General features: G+C 58.0%; 1 protein-coding gene across 12 annotated transcripts in view; it reads left to right on the top strand.

Annotated features, from left to right (window-relative positions):
- WIZ (WIZ zinc finger) overlaps positions 1-15261 on the top strand; it is a 27806-nt gene extending 12545 nt beyond the window's left edge. For 3 of the 12 annotated variants that reach the window (XM_081814461.1, XM_081814505.1, XM_081814494.1), the window contains 8 exons: positions 3893-4063; positions 4965-5468; positions 6543-6941; positions 7536-8087; positions 9196-9723; positions 9926-10345; positions 10625-10820; positions 11820-15261. In XM_081814461.1, the coding sequence (XP_081670587.1) occupies positions 3893-4063; positions 4965-5468; positions 6543-6941; positions 7536-8087; positions 9196-9723; positions 9926-10345; positions 10625-10820; positions 11820-11979 (2930 nt within the window). In that variant the 3' untranslated portion in view covers positions 11980-15261. Of the gene's footprint in view, positions 1-2350; positions 2611-2720; positions 2911-3892; positions 4064-4964; positions 5469-6542; positions 6942-7535; positions 8088-9195; positions 9724-9925; positions 10346-10624; positions 10821-11819 lie in introns of those variants that run through there. The other 9 variants (XM_081814485.1, XM_081814532.1, XM_081814528.1 and 6 more) reach the window with 6 other exon arrangements.
- The last annotated feature ends 178 nt before the right edge of the window (positions 15262-15439 follow it).

The raw sequence follows: 15439 nt of genomic DNA, 5'->3' as shown, positions 1-15439 counted from the left end.
AGGAGCCAAATATGTTCTAAGCACTTTACAAACACAAACTTATTTACATCCTCACAATGACGCTATAAGGCAGGTGTTATTATTATCCCCATTTTACAGATGAGGAAACTGAGGTACAATGAAATTAATTAACTTGCCCAAGGACACACAGCCAGAAGGGGTGGAGCTGGGATTTGAAACCCCAAACAGGTCAGGCTCCAGTGTCCTTGCTCTTAGAAACATCTTCTGTCTAGAGCAGCGCTGTCTGATAGAACTTTCTGAGATGGAAAGGTTCTTTAGATATGTCTTCTGTAGGTCACTAATGGCCACATATGGCTATGGAGCACTTGAAATGTGGCTAGTGCAAGGTTAGTTGTAATTCTGTCAGACATTGCAGAGCTGGGGTCTACATTCCGGATTTTCCTTGGTGCCTACTTTGTCCAGCAGCATTGATAACCCTTCCCATAACTGAGTGCTCGTTGTATACTAAAGTTTCATCCCATTTATGCCTCAAAACCATTCCGTGGGGCTAAGGATTGTTGTGTTCTTGTTTTGTGGATAAGGAAACTGTAGGTCATCTGCTTTGCCACACAGCCACAAAGCAGCAGAGCTAGACTTCTGAACACCATGTTCGGTGGTCTCTCCATGGAGGACAGCTTGGGAAATTCAGAAGTAACATTTTGGTGAAGGAGCCTAGGGCTGGGCACCACTGAGGGAGTGGAAAGGTGAAGTACCCAGTCTTGAAAAGCCTGACTTTGTAGGAGCCTTAACTGAATCTCAAAGCAGAGAACTTGGCAGTGAGGAGTAGGTGGGCTCTGGGGAATGGAGAAGTTCCTGAACAGGGGGAACTGTCCAGGGGCTGCTTGGGGCTAAGGTTTCCTTCTGTTTCTCCTTCCTGTAGCTTCCAGGGTCCTACCTAGATCTGTACTCTGAACTCCGCTGGACCCATCTGCAAGCCCCCTTACCAGTGAAAGGCACCTGAGGGTCTGCAAAGTGGAGAGTGGTGCTATCAAAGCCCCCTCTCCTCCTTGGACAAGGAGACCGAGACACAGAAAGGACATAGTGGCTGGTTGAAGTCACAGTTTGGAAAGAGGCAGAGTAGGGACATGACCTCAGGCTTCTTGCCTCTGCTGAAGGCTGTCGCCAGGGCATTCAGCTCACATACCTGGCTAGGTTTGTGGTGTCTCAGGGCTGGCTGAGAAGTGGAGCTGGCTCTGAGGATGGCTGGGGGCACAGGAGGTAGTTGGTAAGCTACAGCCTTGCCCTCGTCTTTTGTCACTCTGGTAGAGGCCTGAAGGTCAGGCTCAAACTCGTTACTTGGCACTGGGTCAGGCCCCCCAGGGATGGCAGCCTGTGTCCAGCAGTCAGGTTCAGCTCTGGTCAACCTCTTTCCACCAGAAGACCTATGTGGCAGCCCTTAGTCAGTGTTGACAGAGATGGCCAAGCCATTGGGGTGTCAGGATTCAGTCTGGTACTGCCCTGGCCTTGTCCATAGGGTGGGGGATGGGGGGCTCTGATCAGGCTTTCGGTTATCACCTGGTGGGCGGGGGGGCCGTTAAGGAGTGGTTCAGAAGATCCTGGAAGCCTTGCCTTAAGGAAAGATGTCCAAGATTAAGGCTAGGTCTGGGCACCCGCCCGCACCGTTGTTTTTAGAAGCATCTCCCACATCACTAAGTGGGCCGTAGGGGGCGGGTGCCCGGTTGGGGGCGGGGCAACGGTCAGATTCTGGCCCCACTCAGCTGTCAAGGAACAGCTGGGGGCAATCGGTTTGGTGTTGGGGAGAAACAGGTTGTGCCTGAAATGGGGTGCTGGCGGTCGTGTGGGGAGTTCCGTAGGATTGCGGGACAGCGCCGGCGGGGGCGGGGGGACATTTGGCTACCAGGATGGTGTGGGATCCTCATAGCTGGGATCTGGTGTCTTCCAAGATCTCCAACACGGAAGGAAGAATTCCAGGATAGGGAATGGAACAGGATTCCGGGGCAGGTCCTAGCTCCTCCCGTCGGGGCTCCAGGAACCTGGATGCTGTTAAGACAAATGCGTGTGGTCGGAGGATTCCCATTTTAGCCTTAGGGGTGTTCGGGGTGGGGGGAAGAGCGTCCCGTCCTGTCCAGGCCAGGGGTGGGAGTGCAGTTGGCCGCCGTACTCAGCGCGGCGTACGTGCTTCCGCGAACCCGGGTGCGGGCGGCTCCCTGAGGCTCCAGCCCCATCCCCCAACCCCCGGCCCGCAGGGCCGGACAAGTGTTTCGCTCGGTCGCGGCGCTCGGCGCTCGGCCGGCCGCCCTGGGCGCGCCCCGAGGGGCGGGGCGGAACGGAGCGGGCTCGGCGGCGGCGCTCGGCGCTCGGCTGCTCCCGCCTGGGGCGGCCGCCCCGCGTGCGCCGGAGCCAAGATGGCCGCCTCCACCGCCCAGTGCCGAGTGACAAAAGCGGAGAGCAAGGCGGCGGCGGGGCCGCGCGCGGGGGGCGCCCGGGAGCGCGCGCCCGCTGGGGCGCCCCCGCCCAGCCCCCCGAGCCCGGGCCCCGCGGCCCTCCCCGCGCCGCCGCCGCCGCCACCGCCCCCGCCGCCACCGCCGCCGCCGCGGGACGGGCCCAAGGCCGAGCCGGAGCCGGGGCCCGGGCCGGCGCCCGCGCCGGGTAAGAGCCCGCGCCGGGGAGGGTGCGGGGAGGGCAAAGTCGGCATTCCGCCCGCCCCCTGCCGCCGTCCCCGACGCCCGCCGTCCAGTCTCCGGGACTCCCCCTCCCCCCCAGGCCCTCCAGTCGCGCGGGCCCCGGGCCTCCTGTCGCAGTTCGTAGGGTCCCGGGCTTCAGAAACACTCTCCGCCGCTGCTCCGTGGGACCCTCACCCCGTCTGACAGATGTTCCCTGTTCCCCTTGGAGCCCCGGGAGCGTCCCTCGCCACAGTCTCGGTCCCTCCGGCGCGGAAACCCACTCCAGGTCACTTCAGACACGGTCCCTACACCATCTGACAGACGCGCCCACTCCACCCGGCGACTTTGACAAAGTCCTCGGTGTCCCGGGCCCCGGTGGCCCCCCCTACCTGCCTTCTCCTTGCCTCCGTAGGACTCAAACTGAGCATAGGACCTGCATGGCTTCCTGCTCGTAGCACTGAACGACTCCAAAACCTCAACTAACACACAGTTTCTTCAGCCTCAGAGCTGTTTCCGTACCCTGAACGCTAAACCTGGGGATCAGCAGGCCACTCAGGCCCCCTTCTCTGAAAAATTAGACCATGAAAGCATACCTTCGACTCCCTGTTCTCATACACACCTCATTCAGGGAAGCTTCCTGACCTGACGGATGCCTCAGAAACTTCTGCAAAGTTCTGTGATTCCCACTCTTCCTGTCCCCATTCAGGATCCCGGCTGATCCAGGCTCCCAGTTCTCACCTTACCCCACTTAGGACTCAGCTTGTGATAAGCAGGCTACTGCGGAACCCCGAGTTCTCTCTGCAGCCCCAGCTGTCTTGTCTGGTGGAGGTTCCCCACAAGTCCTGTGGAGCCTCCTTCCTGTCCTTGGCTCCTCGTCTCTGCATTGCTTCTCTGGCCTCTGACTCTGGCCTTCTCTTACTGGATTCCCCTTCTGACTGCCACCTACCTGCTTCCAAGACTGACATGCTCCGCTGCACAAGTTCTGCCCAGAGATATTTTGTCAGACCTAGAATAGGAGTCACTGTCCCAACCAGTGTGTGTTCTGGGTGGGTGGAAGCTGCTCCTAGTCCCCCCTGTCAGTGTGCAGCCTTGACATCCTGGTGCTTGGGGTTTGGATGGAGCCTCTGCTCTCATAGGGTGAGTTGCCTCCCAGAGTGAGAGCAGATGCCAAAGATGAGGAAGAAGGCTCCATGCCCCCACTCTCAGTCTTTGTGGGGGTAGACAGCTCATGCCCAGCCTGGGCTGAGCTTGTTTTCCTAACCTCACAGGCCTGGGTTCTGAGGAAAACACAATGGTGGCCATGGACTTGGGCTCCCCCCCGCTCCCCAAGAAGAGCCTGCCTGTCCCTGGGCCCTTGGAGCAGGTGGCCAATCGGCTGAGTAGCAAAGTGGCTGCAGAGGTTCCTCATGGCAGCAAGCAGGAGCTGCCAGATCTCAAGGGTGAGTGACCCAGGTGGCAAGGTGGGGGTGCTGGCCAGGCTGGTCACACTCACAGGGAACTCTTGGGCCTGGGGTTAGTGTGAGGTCAACAGCTTTCTCTTCACCCCAAGGCACTAAGGAGACATCTGGTTGTCTTCTGTCCAGCTTCTGTTGCCCTGGGCGAGCATGGTCTTGAGCTGTACCCTCACTGGGTGGGGGAGGGGCATCCAGGGAAACAGCATGGTTTTCAAGAGCTCACACTTAGACTCAGTTCATTTGCTGACTTTGGCCCTCATTAGCTGTGTGATCTTCTGTGTGATACTGTCTTGTCTGTATGTTGATATTGAGATCATTATTGAGTAGTTGACAGGCACTGAGCTGGACTCCAGGGATGTGAGAGAGCGGAACAGACCTGGCACTTGTCCTTGGAGTCACTGAAATTGGGGAGCAGGGTGGCAGAGAAGGAGACAGGCGGTGATAAGGGCTCTGCAGAATAGGGTGTAGGGCACCACAGGGACTGTGGCTGGGCCATCCAACCCAGTGTTTGGGGCTTGAGTTGAGCTGCAGAGGCTGGCTAGGACAGTTCTGGGAAGCGTGTGACTGGCAGGTCAGTGTTTTTGTGAACACCTCTTGCCAGTACACCCTGGTATGTTGGATATCCGAAAGGCGTTCTACTGACTGGACCACAGAAGGGCTCTGCCTCCTGCTGTGTGCCCTTGGGCACAACTCTTCCCTCTCTGAGACTCAGTTTCCTTATTTGCAAACTGGACAGGCTGATTTCTGCCTTATTAGGGTCATTTTAAGGATCAGGGAGGCTTGCAGGGAGCCTGGGTGAGTGGGGTCCTGGGAGGAGGAGAAGTGGGGAGGGCAGGGCTCAAAGAGCCTCATAGCCAGCTCTCTTGGCCTCCATCTCGCCCTCCAGCCCAGAGCCTGACCACCTGCGAGGTCTGCGGTGCCTGCTTTGAGACACGCAAGGGCCTGTCCAGCCACGCACGCTCCCACCTGCGGCAGCTGGGGGTGGCCGAGTCGGAGAGCAGCGGTGCCCCCATTGACCTCCTCTACGAGCTCGTGAAGCAGAAGGGCTTGCCCGACACACCCCTCGGGCTGCCCCCGGGCCTGTCTAAGAAGTCCAACTCACCGAAGGAGGTGGTCGCTGGGGCCCCCCGGCCTGGCCTGCTTGCCTTGGCCAAGCCCTTGGATGCCCCTGCTGTCAACAAGGCCATCAAGTCACCTCCTGGCTTCTCGACCAAGGGCTTGGCCCACCCACCCAGCTCCCCACTCCTCAAGAAGGCACCACTGGCCCTGGCGGGCTCCCCTACCCCCAAGAATCCTGAGGACAAGAGCCCCCAGCTGTCCCTGAGCCCCCGGCCAGCCTCCCCAAAGGCACAGTGGCCCCAGTCTGAGGACGAAGGGCCCCTGAACCTCAGTGAGTGCGGGTCCCGGGAGCTGAGGGAGGTCCTGGCACAGGGAGGGCTGCAGAGCCCAGGGTGGGGACAATGGGGACTACAGCTCCTATGTCCTGGGTCCGCTGGGTCAGAATGTTGGTCAGAGCACTGTGTCTCCTGTTGGGCTGGCCATGCAGCATATTATCATCTGCCTCCTACTGTACTTTGCTGTTCTTCCCCCTGGAGGCCTGGCTGTGGCTGCTGAGCCTGCCAGGGTCATCCTCACCACTTAGGGGCACTCTTGGCCTTCTCTGAGCCTAAGGGTTGGGGCAGTGAAGGTAATCAGAACTCCTGTGGGCCTGGCTTCTCCAGAGGGGCATCTTGGGTCCTATAGGCAGGCAGATGGCCCACCTGGCAGGAGGTCCTGTAGTTGGCCCTGTCTTCACATCTTCCTGGCCGTCTGTGCAGAGGCACCTCTCATGTGCCTATGGGTGGAGCCATACCTCCTGGGCTGCCTGTGGGCATGACAAAGAAGGGTTTGGGAAGAACCACTCCCCTCCCTCCCCGGTGCAGTGAGCAGGTTTAGCATGGCGTCCCTTAGGAAGTCAGGCCTTCCCACACATTTGTGGGTGTTAGCCTGGGGTGAGCCCAGGGTCTGGTCCCCTGCCCAACGGGGCACCCCAGTTGGCACCTCATGTTCCCATGAAGCTGCTTCCACTGTCTGCTCTGCTTTCAGGAGCAAGGCCTTGAGCAGGTCTGCCCTTGGCTGTATGATGCTTGGCAGCTGGGTGAGGCCCCTGCTTTGCACCCACACAGCTCCCACAGCTGGGGTCCCAGGGAAGAGTGCCTGGGAGCATCAGATTGTGCCACTGGAATTTGGCCACCACCTCTCCACCCCACATCCTTAAGTTCTCCACACTCACCTTGATGCGAAAGGGCTAGGCAGGGAACAGGACTTTTGTTTCCCAAAATCTCTTAAAATAAATCTGCGGCATGAGTCTTGATCCCCAAACGGCCTGGGCAGCCTTGAATCATATCAGGTCTTCTTGCCTCAGTCCCCCAGGGCCGGCCAAGGTGGCGGCCGTGAACCCCCCCCCTGTGTTTTGTCTCCGCAGCTTTAGATAGTGACGGGGGCAGAGAGCTGGACTGCCAGCTGTGCGGTGCCTGGTTTGAGACCCGCAAGGGCCTGTCCAGCCACGCCCGCGCCCACCTGCGCCACCTGGGCGTCAGCGACCCGGACGCCAAGGGATCCCCCATAGACGTGCTCCACGGGCTCATCAGGAGGGACGGCGTCCAGATCCGCCTCCCACCCGGGCGCGGCACCCTGGCCCAGCTGGGGCGGCCTCCTCCCACCTCTGCGGCCCTCTCCTTGCTCCCCCCCCCACCGCCGGCCAAGAAGGCCAAGCTGAAGGCCGCGGGTACGGCCAGCCCCTGGGGGAAGCAGGACCTCTCGGCCGCCGCAGCCGCCGGCATTTTCTGGGCCTCTGATGTGGAGCCGTCTCCTCTCAACCTCTGTAGGTTCTCGCTTCAGCCGCTCCCTCCTCCCTGCGGGCCCTGGAGCCCCTCCCGGGGGGGTCGCAGCCCCCTCCCTACTCCTTTCCTGCTGGGGCAGGGAGTAGACGGGGCCCTTGGCAGTGGGCTGGTTCTGCCCAGAGATCTTGTTGGCAGTTGGCTACTAGGCCCTCTCTCTTGGCCTTTGACCTCCATGACTGTGACCTTCCCTGAGAATAAAGGCCAAGGGTGGGGTGCTGCCTTTTGGTGTGGAAAGTGTCCATGGTTGCCCCTGGTCTGGATGGTATTTGGCACTTAGGCTACTACTTCCTGCCCTCTTGCCCCCATCCTTGTCGGGACCTGGGACCCGCAGAGCTGTGGAGTCTTGGTTCCATCCTCTGCCAGGACCAAGGGCCCATGCGCTCCCTGGAGCCTCCCCTCAATCCTGCTGAGTGTCTGGCCCTTGCCCCACTCCTCAGTTCCCTCGCTTGCACCTGCCCTCCACCACTACCCCAGCCTGTGGGCATGCTGCTGCCCATGCCCAGCCGATCAGGAGACCCACAGACAAGAATGCTAATGATACCCACGATGCTAATTACTCCTTTCTCCTGCTGCAGCCTCGGGCCCAGAGCCAGCTCGAGATATCCGCTGTGAGTTCTGTGGTGAGTTCTTCGAGAACCGCAAGGGCCTATCAAGTCACGCACGCTCGCACCTGCGGCAGATGGGCGTGACCGAGTGGTATGTCAACGGCTCACCCATTGACACACTACGGGAGATCCTCAAGAGACGGACCCAGTCCCGGCCTGGCGGCCCCGCTAACCCACCAGGGCCGAGCCCAAAAGCCCTGGCCAAGGTGGTGGGCAGCGGAGGTCCTGGCAGCTCGCTGGAAGCCCGTAGCCCCGCAGACCTTCACCTCTCACCCCTGGCCAAGAAGTTGCCACCGCCACCAGGCAGCCCCCTGGGCCACTCACCAACTGCCTCTCCTCCTCCCACGGCCCGGAAGATGTTCCCAGGCCTGGCCGCACCCTCCCTGCCCAAGAAGCTGAAGCCTGAACAAATGCGGGTGGAGATCAAACGGGAGATGCTGCCAGGGGCCCTTCATGGGGAGCCACACCCATCCGAGGGTCCCTGGGCGGCGCCACGGGAAGACATGGCCCCCCTGAACCTGTGTAAGTGTGACCCCGGGGGCAGGGCAGTGAGAGCAGGTAGAGGGTTCTCCCTCCGCCCACACACACACTTCATGGGTACCCAGAGCACCCAGGGTAGAAATAGAAGGGAGGATACACAGGTCCAGAGAACAAGGGATTAGCTATGCATTCTTGCTATGCAGACCCTCAGCTGAGCTGCTGCTTTATTCTCCATCCACACTGGGGAGGCAGAATTGTGCCATTCAGTGATGCCCAGAAGATTTTACCTCTTGGGCCACCATCAGTCAATTGGTAGTGTCTACCAACCAGGTTCCTAGGGAGAAAGATTGCAGGGGTCAATTAGTGATGCCTGCCATGGGCGGGAGTATAGGGACTGGAAGTGGGAGGCTGCACCTTTCTGACATTCCTGGTCGCTAAGTTGTTTAACATTTGAAGCCGGGTTTAGGTTAAGTGCTCAGCTCTTCCACTCCAGCAATATGTGACCTTGGGCGAGTTTCCTCTTTCTGGAGGTAGAAGATAAGCATGGTCCGAGCTCTGTATAGTTCCAGAGTGGTGTAAAGCACTTAGGACGGTGCCTGCTTAAACGAAGCCATGTGTATGCGGGAGTCAGTAGTCGTACTGTCCCTGTCACTGTTCTTTCTGCTCAGTTGGCTGAGTTGTATGCTGAGCAGGTGAGGATGGCCCAGGCCTCTGCCTCAGTGCTCAGGTGTATTTCATACCAGCTGTGTGCCACATGCTTGGAGCTGCTCCCTCCAGGTGGAGGTTTTCATCTGCATTTTGTAGAGGAGGAAACTGAGGCTCAGAGGGGAAGTGGTTTGCCCAGTGTAACATAGGGGGGTCACAGCCAAGCTGGTGTCTGAGCCCAGGATCGAGGAAGTGCTTGCTCCTCACTGCTTCTCGATGTCACAGGGAATCATCTTGAAGCCAGCTAGAATTTGAGGTGACGGAACAAGCAGGGCTGAATGTACACAAGGGCCCCTGGAAGCGGATGAGGGAGCGGGTCATTTGGGTCTGGGGCTGCATGGACGGGGACAGCCAGGCACTTAACATTAGCCTTGAGCTTGGAGGCTTACCGCCGCAGCAGCCGCCTCCTTCTCCTCCCCCTCCCTCCACCCTGGACCCCCTGCAGCGTCCCGGGCAGAGCCTGTGCGTGACATCCGCTGTGAGTTCTGCGGTGAGTTCTTCGAGAACCGCAAGGGCCTGTCGAGCCATGCGCGCTCCCACCTGCGGCAGATGGGCGTGACCGAGTGGTCTGTCAACGGCTCGCCCATCGACACGCTGCGGGAGATCCTCAAGAAGAAGTCCAAACCGTGCCTCATCAAGAAAGAGCCGCCAGCCGGAGACCTGGCCCCTGCCTTGGCTGAGGATGGGGCTCCCACGGCTGCTCCTGGGCCTGTGCAGGCCCCCCTGCCACTGGCGCCAATGGCGGGCCGCCCAGGCAAACCAGGAGCTGGGCCGGCCCAGGTTCCTCGAGAGCTCAGCCTGGCACCCATCACCGGTGCCAAGCCCGCAGCCACTGGCTACCTGGGCTCAGTGGCAGCCAAGCGGCCCCTGCAGGAGGACCGCCTCCTCCCAGCAGAGGTCAAGGCCAAGACCTACATCCAGACCGAACTGCCCTTCAAGGCAAAGACCCTTCACGAGAAGACCTCCCACTCCTGTAAGCAGTGGGTGGCAGGGTCCTGGGAGGGCATCTGCTGGGGCCTGCAGGGCCTGGCAGTGCCACGCACACACTGACACCCAGCAGGGGCCCATGGCAAGGCCCCAGTGGGAGGCGGGACTGACTCCTGACCTGGGCAGGGCCTTCTGGGTACTCTTGTTCCCTTTGGGCTGGGACTCAGCAGCACCCCCTCTGCCTGCAGCCACTGAGGCCTGCTGTGAGCTGTGTGGCCTTTACTTCGAAAACCGCAAGGCCCTGGCCAGCCACGCGCGGGCGCACCTGCGGCAATTTGGCGTGACCGAGTGGTGTGTGAACGGCTCACCCATTGAGACACTGAGCGAGTGGATCAAGCACCGGCCCCAGAAGGTGGGGGCCTACCGCAGCTACATCCAGGGCGGCCGCCCCTTCACCAAGAAGTTCCGCAGTGCCGGCCACGGCCGTGACAGCGACAAGCGGCCGCCCCTAGGGCTGGCACCTGGGGGCCTGGCTGTGGTGGGCCGCAGTGCTGGGGGTGAGCCAGGGCCTGAGGCTGGCCGGGCAGCTGACAGTGGTGAGCGGCCTCTGGCAGCCAGCCCGCCAGGCACTGTGAAGGCCGAGGAGCACCAGCGGCAGAACATCAACAGTGAGTGCTGGTGGAAGGGGGTTTTGAGGGTGGGGGACACCTGCCACCGGGGTTCTCCACTGTGCATCTGCCCTTAGTCACTTCCCCAGTGGCTCACCCATTCTCCCCTCTGGGCACCATCCCACCTGTCCTGAGGCCCAGGCAGCGTCCAGTCACCAGCTGTCCTGTCTTACAGTTCCCCAGAGCCTCCACCCTTTGCTTGCTAAAGGCAGGAACTTTCCCAGGAGTCTTGCCCCCTGGCTTATCTCCTGTCCCTCCCTTCACCTTTCCCCACCTCAGAATTTGAGCGCCGACAAGCCCGCCCTCCAGACGCCTCTGCGGTCCGGGGAGGCGAAGAGGCCAATGATCTACAGCAGAAGCTGGAGGAGGTGCGGCAGCCCCCGCCCCGGGTCCGGCCAGTCCCCTCCCTGGTACCCCGGCCCCCCCAGACATCACTGGTCAAATTTGTTGGCAACATCTACACCCTCAAGTGCAGGTATGCAGCCCCCTGGGGCGGTGGGGAGAAAGTCCACCCACCTGGGGCTTGGTCACCCAGAGCCTCTGAACAAGACGGGTTGGTGGGGGTCAGGAGATATAGCCTCAAGGACTGCCTTAAAGTGTGGCTGGACCCAGGCTAAGGGCTTCTCAACAGACAGCAGCACCTCAGAGCATTAAGCTGGGACCCTGAGGGTTGACCTTGAGCAAGGGCTTCCTGCCCCATGCCTCAATATTCCCACCTATAAAATGGGGTTGATAACAGATTTGCTGTGAGGATTAAAAAAATTGAATATTTATAAAGCACTCGAACTATGTCTAACATACGGTAAGCACTCAACGAGTGTTTGCCTAATTAAGGAAAATATAGGTCTTAGTTCATTTTTACCAAAGTCCAGGCGTACATCCCAGGCCAGGAAACTGGGTCTGAGACTTAAGGTGGCCTGCCTCAGGCCACATAGGCCAAGTCAGAAGCAAGATTTGAACTCAAGTCTTTGGAGCCACGAGCTCAGGTCCTGGGCCCCTGTTCACTGAGGCCTCCCTCAAGCGCAGGGAGTTGGTGAGTTGGGTGCATGAGCAGGGTGGGTGTGAGTTAGTTCCCGACCCCTTTTCCCCAGCTGCTGTCCTTCTGTCCTGGAGCCTGGCGGGGTAGGGCCTGCCTCTCTGGGCTCTCTCCCCTTTCAGATCACATGCTTCAGTCAGATGGCAGAGGGACTTGGGAAGCCCGATGGCACTTCCCCAGCATCAGAGCCAGCAGACTGCCCTGAGCGTAGAGATGGGGGTCATTAGGGGACCCTACCTTGATCCTGGGATGGGTACAGGTAACTGTCTGTGAGGAAACATGTGGTGTCTGGGTCCCCGTCCCTGAACTTCTTGGCTGGCTCTCTCCACGCTGAGTAGTGGCAGGAGTGCCCGATGCTCAGGGACAGGGGCAGGCCTACACATCTGCCTCTCCTCATGCAGTGGCCACTCTTCTCTCTTTTTCCGTTCCTCCACACAGGTTCTGTGAGGTGGAATTCCAGGGGCCCCTCTCTATCCAGGAGGAGTGGGTGCGGCACTTACAGCGGCACATCCTGGAGATGAATTTCTCCAAAGCGGACCCCCCGCCTGAGGAGCCCCGGGCCCTGCAGGCACAGACAGCGGCGGCAGACACGCCCTAACACAGAAGCATTCCAAATTCCCTCTCGTGCCACCTCCGTCTCTTTCTCCTCCGTCTCTTCCACCCTCTCCTCCCTCTTTCTTTTCCGTTTCCAAAGGAGCAAGCCAAAACCTCAAACCGGTACCCCTTGGGGGCCGGGCACACTACAGCCGGGGCGCCAGGAGCCAGCTAGCGGCCCTTCCCCCAGCCCGAGGGCTCTGGGGCCACACACAGCGCATCTTCCTTCAGCGCGTGCCCACCTGGTCCAGCAGGGGGAGAGGCCAGGTCTCTTGTGGTGGCAGCTGATCTGGTCAAGGGGAGGAAGGCCAGCGCTCCCCCCGCATCGAGCAGCCAGGCGGGGCTGTTTGCCATCCGTGGCCATTTGCAAAGACCCCAAAGACCCCTGTCTTGGTTCCCTCTTGCCCCTGTGAATATCCTCGCACACATGTACACACACAGACACGCACACACACCGGCACGCACATACACACATGCACACACGCACCTCGTGAGACCCGGGATCTGCCCCAGCCCCCCAGTTCCTGAGTCAAACGACCACATCATGCCACGGTGCTTGCTCAGGGGAAGGCACGCTCCCTCTGAGGGCCTGCTGGGGCCTGGGAGCCCCCCACTGAGCCCATGATGCCACGGAAATCCTTATTGGCCGCCCCCCCCCAACCAGAGGGGCCTTCCCAGCCTGGAAGAGCTCAGAGCTGACAGCTGCCTCCTGCCATGTCAAGGCCCCCCCACAGCCTTGGGGGACTCCGGGGCCCAGGAGGGGGTGGGGATGGGACTCTCCTCCCCCACCCCCACTCCCCTCCCTCTTTTCACTGTTGCTTTCTATGTATAGCTCCCTAGACCTTTCACTTTTTTAAAAACGCGTTTTGTGTAGAGAATAAGGAACGTGGATCTTTTTATTTTGCAATCCTGGGCCAGCTAGAGACCGGGAGCTGATTGACCTTTTAACTTTTTTCAGTGGCCACATTTTGGTTATCGATGTACCTAGAAGTATGTAAATTAGATTAAATTTCTCTTCTGGAAACACCCCAGGGCAGGCGGCCAGCGTGTGTTTCTCTGTCGAGTGGACAGGCTGGCATCGCCTGGCAGCCGGGGCTGGGATCGAGCCGCCTCCTCCCAGAGCCCCTGGAGGCCCTGGGTTTTCCTGTTGGCTGCCAAGCTGACCAGACCCAGCTGGGGATGAGCCCAAGTCCCCAGCTGTTGGCCCTCAATGGCATGGTTTGTGGGGGGCTCTGGCTGGCTGGCTAGCTGGCTGGCTGGCGAAGCAGCTCCCGTGAGCAGTGGAGAGGAACCAAGACTCTGGGCAGCTGGTCTAGGAAGGGAGCCAGGATGAAGTGATGAAGCTGGAAGGGCTCTCCAAGGGCAGGAGCTGTCCAGTGAGGGTGTGGGGGACCTGCCGGGTGGGGGGAGGGCGCACAGTTGCTGGCAGCCTTCAGAGAACTGGGGCCAGCCTGCCTTCAAGACATGTGACTTGTCTGGAGACACAGGCACCCTGAACCCGAATCACACGAGGGGAAAACGGAGCTGCTGGCTCCTTCGCGATGTTATTTATTTTCTCGCTCTGCAAATGTTTATTGAACATTTCTGAGATTTTAAGAGATTTTGTTGGCTGCTCCTTCTTGTTTATTGCATGTGGTTTTTCAGCTCATCATTTTCACTTCAATGGCCAAGGGCTGGAAAGTGGGAATAACCTCATGGAGTGTAGAGGCCTCCTCTACCCCCAATGCTATTGCCCCAGGCCTCCCACCGTGCCCCTGCCTGGGAGGGACAGGCTAACAAGCTGTGATAACATGCCCATGAGAGTGGTCTTGGCCTGCACTCTTGGCTTTTCTGGTCCAGTGAGGTTAGGGCACACATCTCACCTGGTGGAAGAAGGACTCAACCACTTCTGTCCGTCCCACGCTGTGAGTGGGCATGTCCAAGACTTTGAAGGCAGGGAGGGCATCTCTTGGGATGAGAGCTGGCCCATAGGCACTTCCCCTTTCAGCTTTTTATAAATTACTTTAAAAATATAAAAGTGATGGAAGCTGGATTAAAAAAAAAAGTTCAAATGGCACAAGACCTTATAAAGTAACATGGGAAGTTCCTCCCCACCCACACATGCAGTGATAGCTGTGTAGGCCCTCGAAAGGGTTGCATACTGTTCTTAGCTCAGAGGGATCTTTTCCTAAAATTTTGAGCATACCCCTTCCCTTCTCAGGCCATTCTGTCTCAGAGGCAGAGCATAGGATGTTAACAAAATCACCCAAATGAAGGTAAAATGGCTGTGGTATGTGCCATGAAGGAAGCTGTAGGATCCACGAGAGGTGTCTGGGGGCTCAGCTTTAATTTGGAGAACAGGCAGGCATCTGAGCATGACACTTCAGTGAGCCCCAAGGCTGGTGTGCACGTTAATCAGTTTTATGTGCTTCATATTTGGAGTTTCTCAACGCATCATTAGCCTTGTCCCATGTGGCAGCAAGTTCTGCATAAGTCATTTTTAGGGGAGGGGTTGTTTTATTAAAATAGTTTATGGAGAATCCCAACCATACAAAAATAGTAAAATGAACCCTCATCTACTTAATCAATTACCAACTCAAGACCAAGCTCTTCATCTATAACCCTTCCACACCCTCCTGCCCTTTTCCCATTTGAATTATGGTGAAACATACTTGTCATTATGTGAATTAATATTTCAACCTTTCTCTGAAGGATAGGGACTTTTAAATATGCCATTATGACACCTAAAGAGATTGACAATTCCTTAATATCAAGAAGTCAGCAACATTGCTCATACTTTAAAGCAAACTTTTGAAACAACAAAAAACCATGTACAAGCCATAATTGTACTCAGTTTGACGAGTTTTCACAAACAGATGTAAATACCGTTTTCAATGTCTGCAATTCTGTCAAGTCATCTCCTAGTCTCGGAAAGTGGATTCCACACATCCATTGAGGATGCTGAGGAGACAGGGCTGGCGCCAGGCTGCTCTATTACAAGATCTCTAAAGTCCTGAAGTTCAAGCTTTAACACTTAAGTACCAAGGACCTAGGGCAAGTCATGAATTCCAAGCCTCAGTTTTATTTTTTAAATGGGAAATTCTTTAAAAAGGACCTTGCAGGGCGCCTGGGTGGCTCAGTTGGTTGGGTGACTGCCTTCAGCTCAGGTCATGATCCTGGAGTCCTGGGATCGAGTCCCGCATCGGGCTCCCCGCTCAGCGGGGAGTCTGCTTCTCCCTCTCCCGCTCCCCCCTCTCGTGCTCACGCTCTCTCTCAAATAAATAAATAAAATCTTTAAAAAAAAAAAGACCTTGCAGGTATGAGGGGAGCATTTGAGATGATAAATAATACATATATATTTACTACATATACCATATAAACATGCTATATAAATTTATCCGTTATCATTATGTAACGATTAACAACAAAAGGTAACAGTGCACCCGGCACTGGACTGATTTCTTTACATACATTATCTCGTATGT

The sequence above is a fragment of the Leptonychotes weddellii genome, chromosome 1 (assembly GCF_054177405.1).
Source record: "Leptonychotes weddellii isolate Sample4059 chromosome 1, ASM5417740v2, whole genome shotgun sequence".
NCBI lineage: Eukaryota > Metazoa > Chordata > Mammalia > Carnivora > Phocidae > Leptonychotes > Leptonychotes weddellii.
The sequence above is the reverse complement of the archived record's forward strand: the minus strand, read 5'-3'. Positions and strand labels throughout refer to the sequence as shown.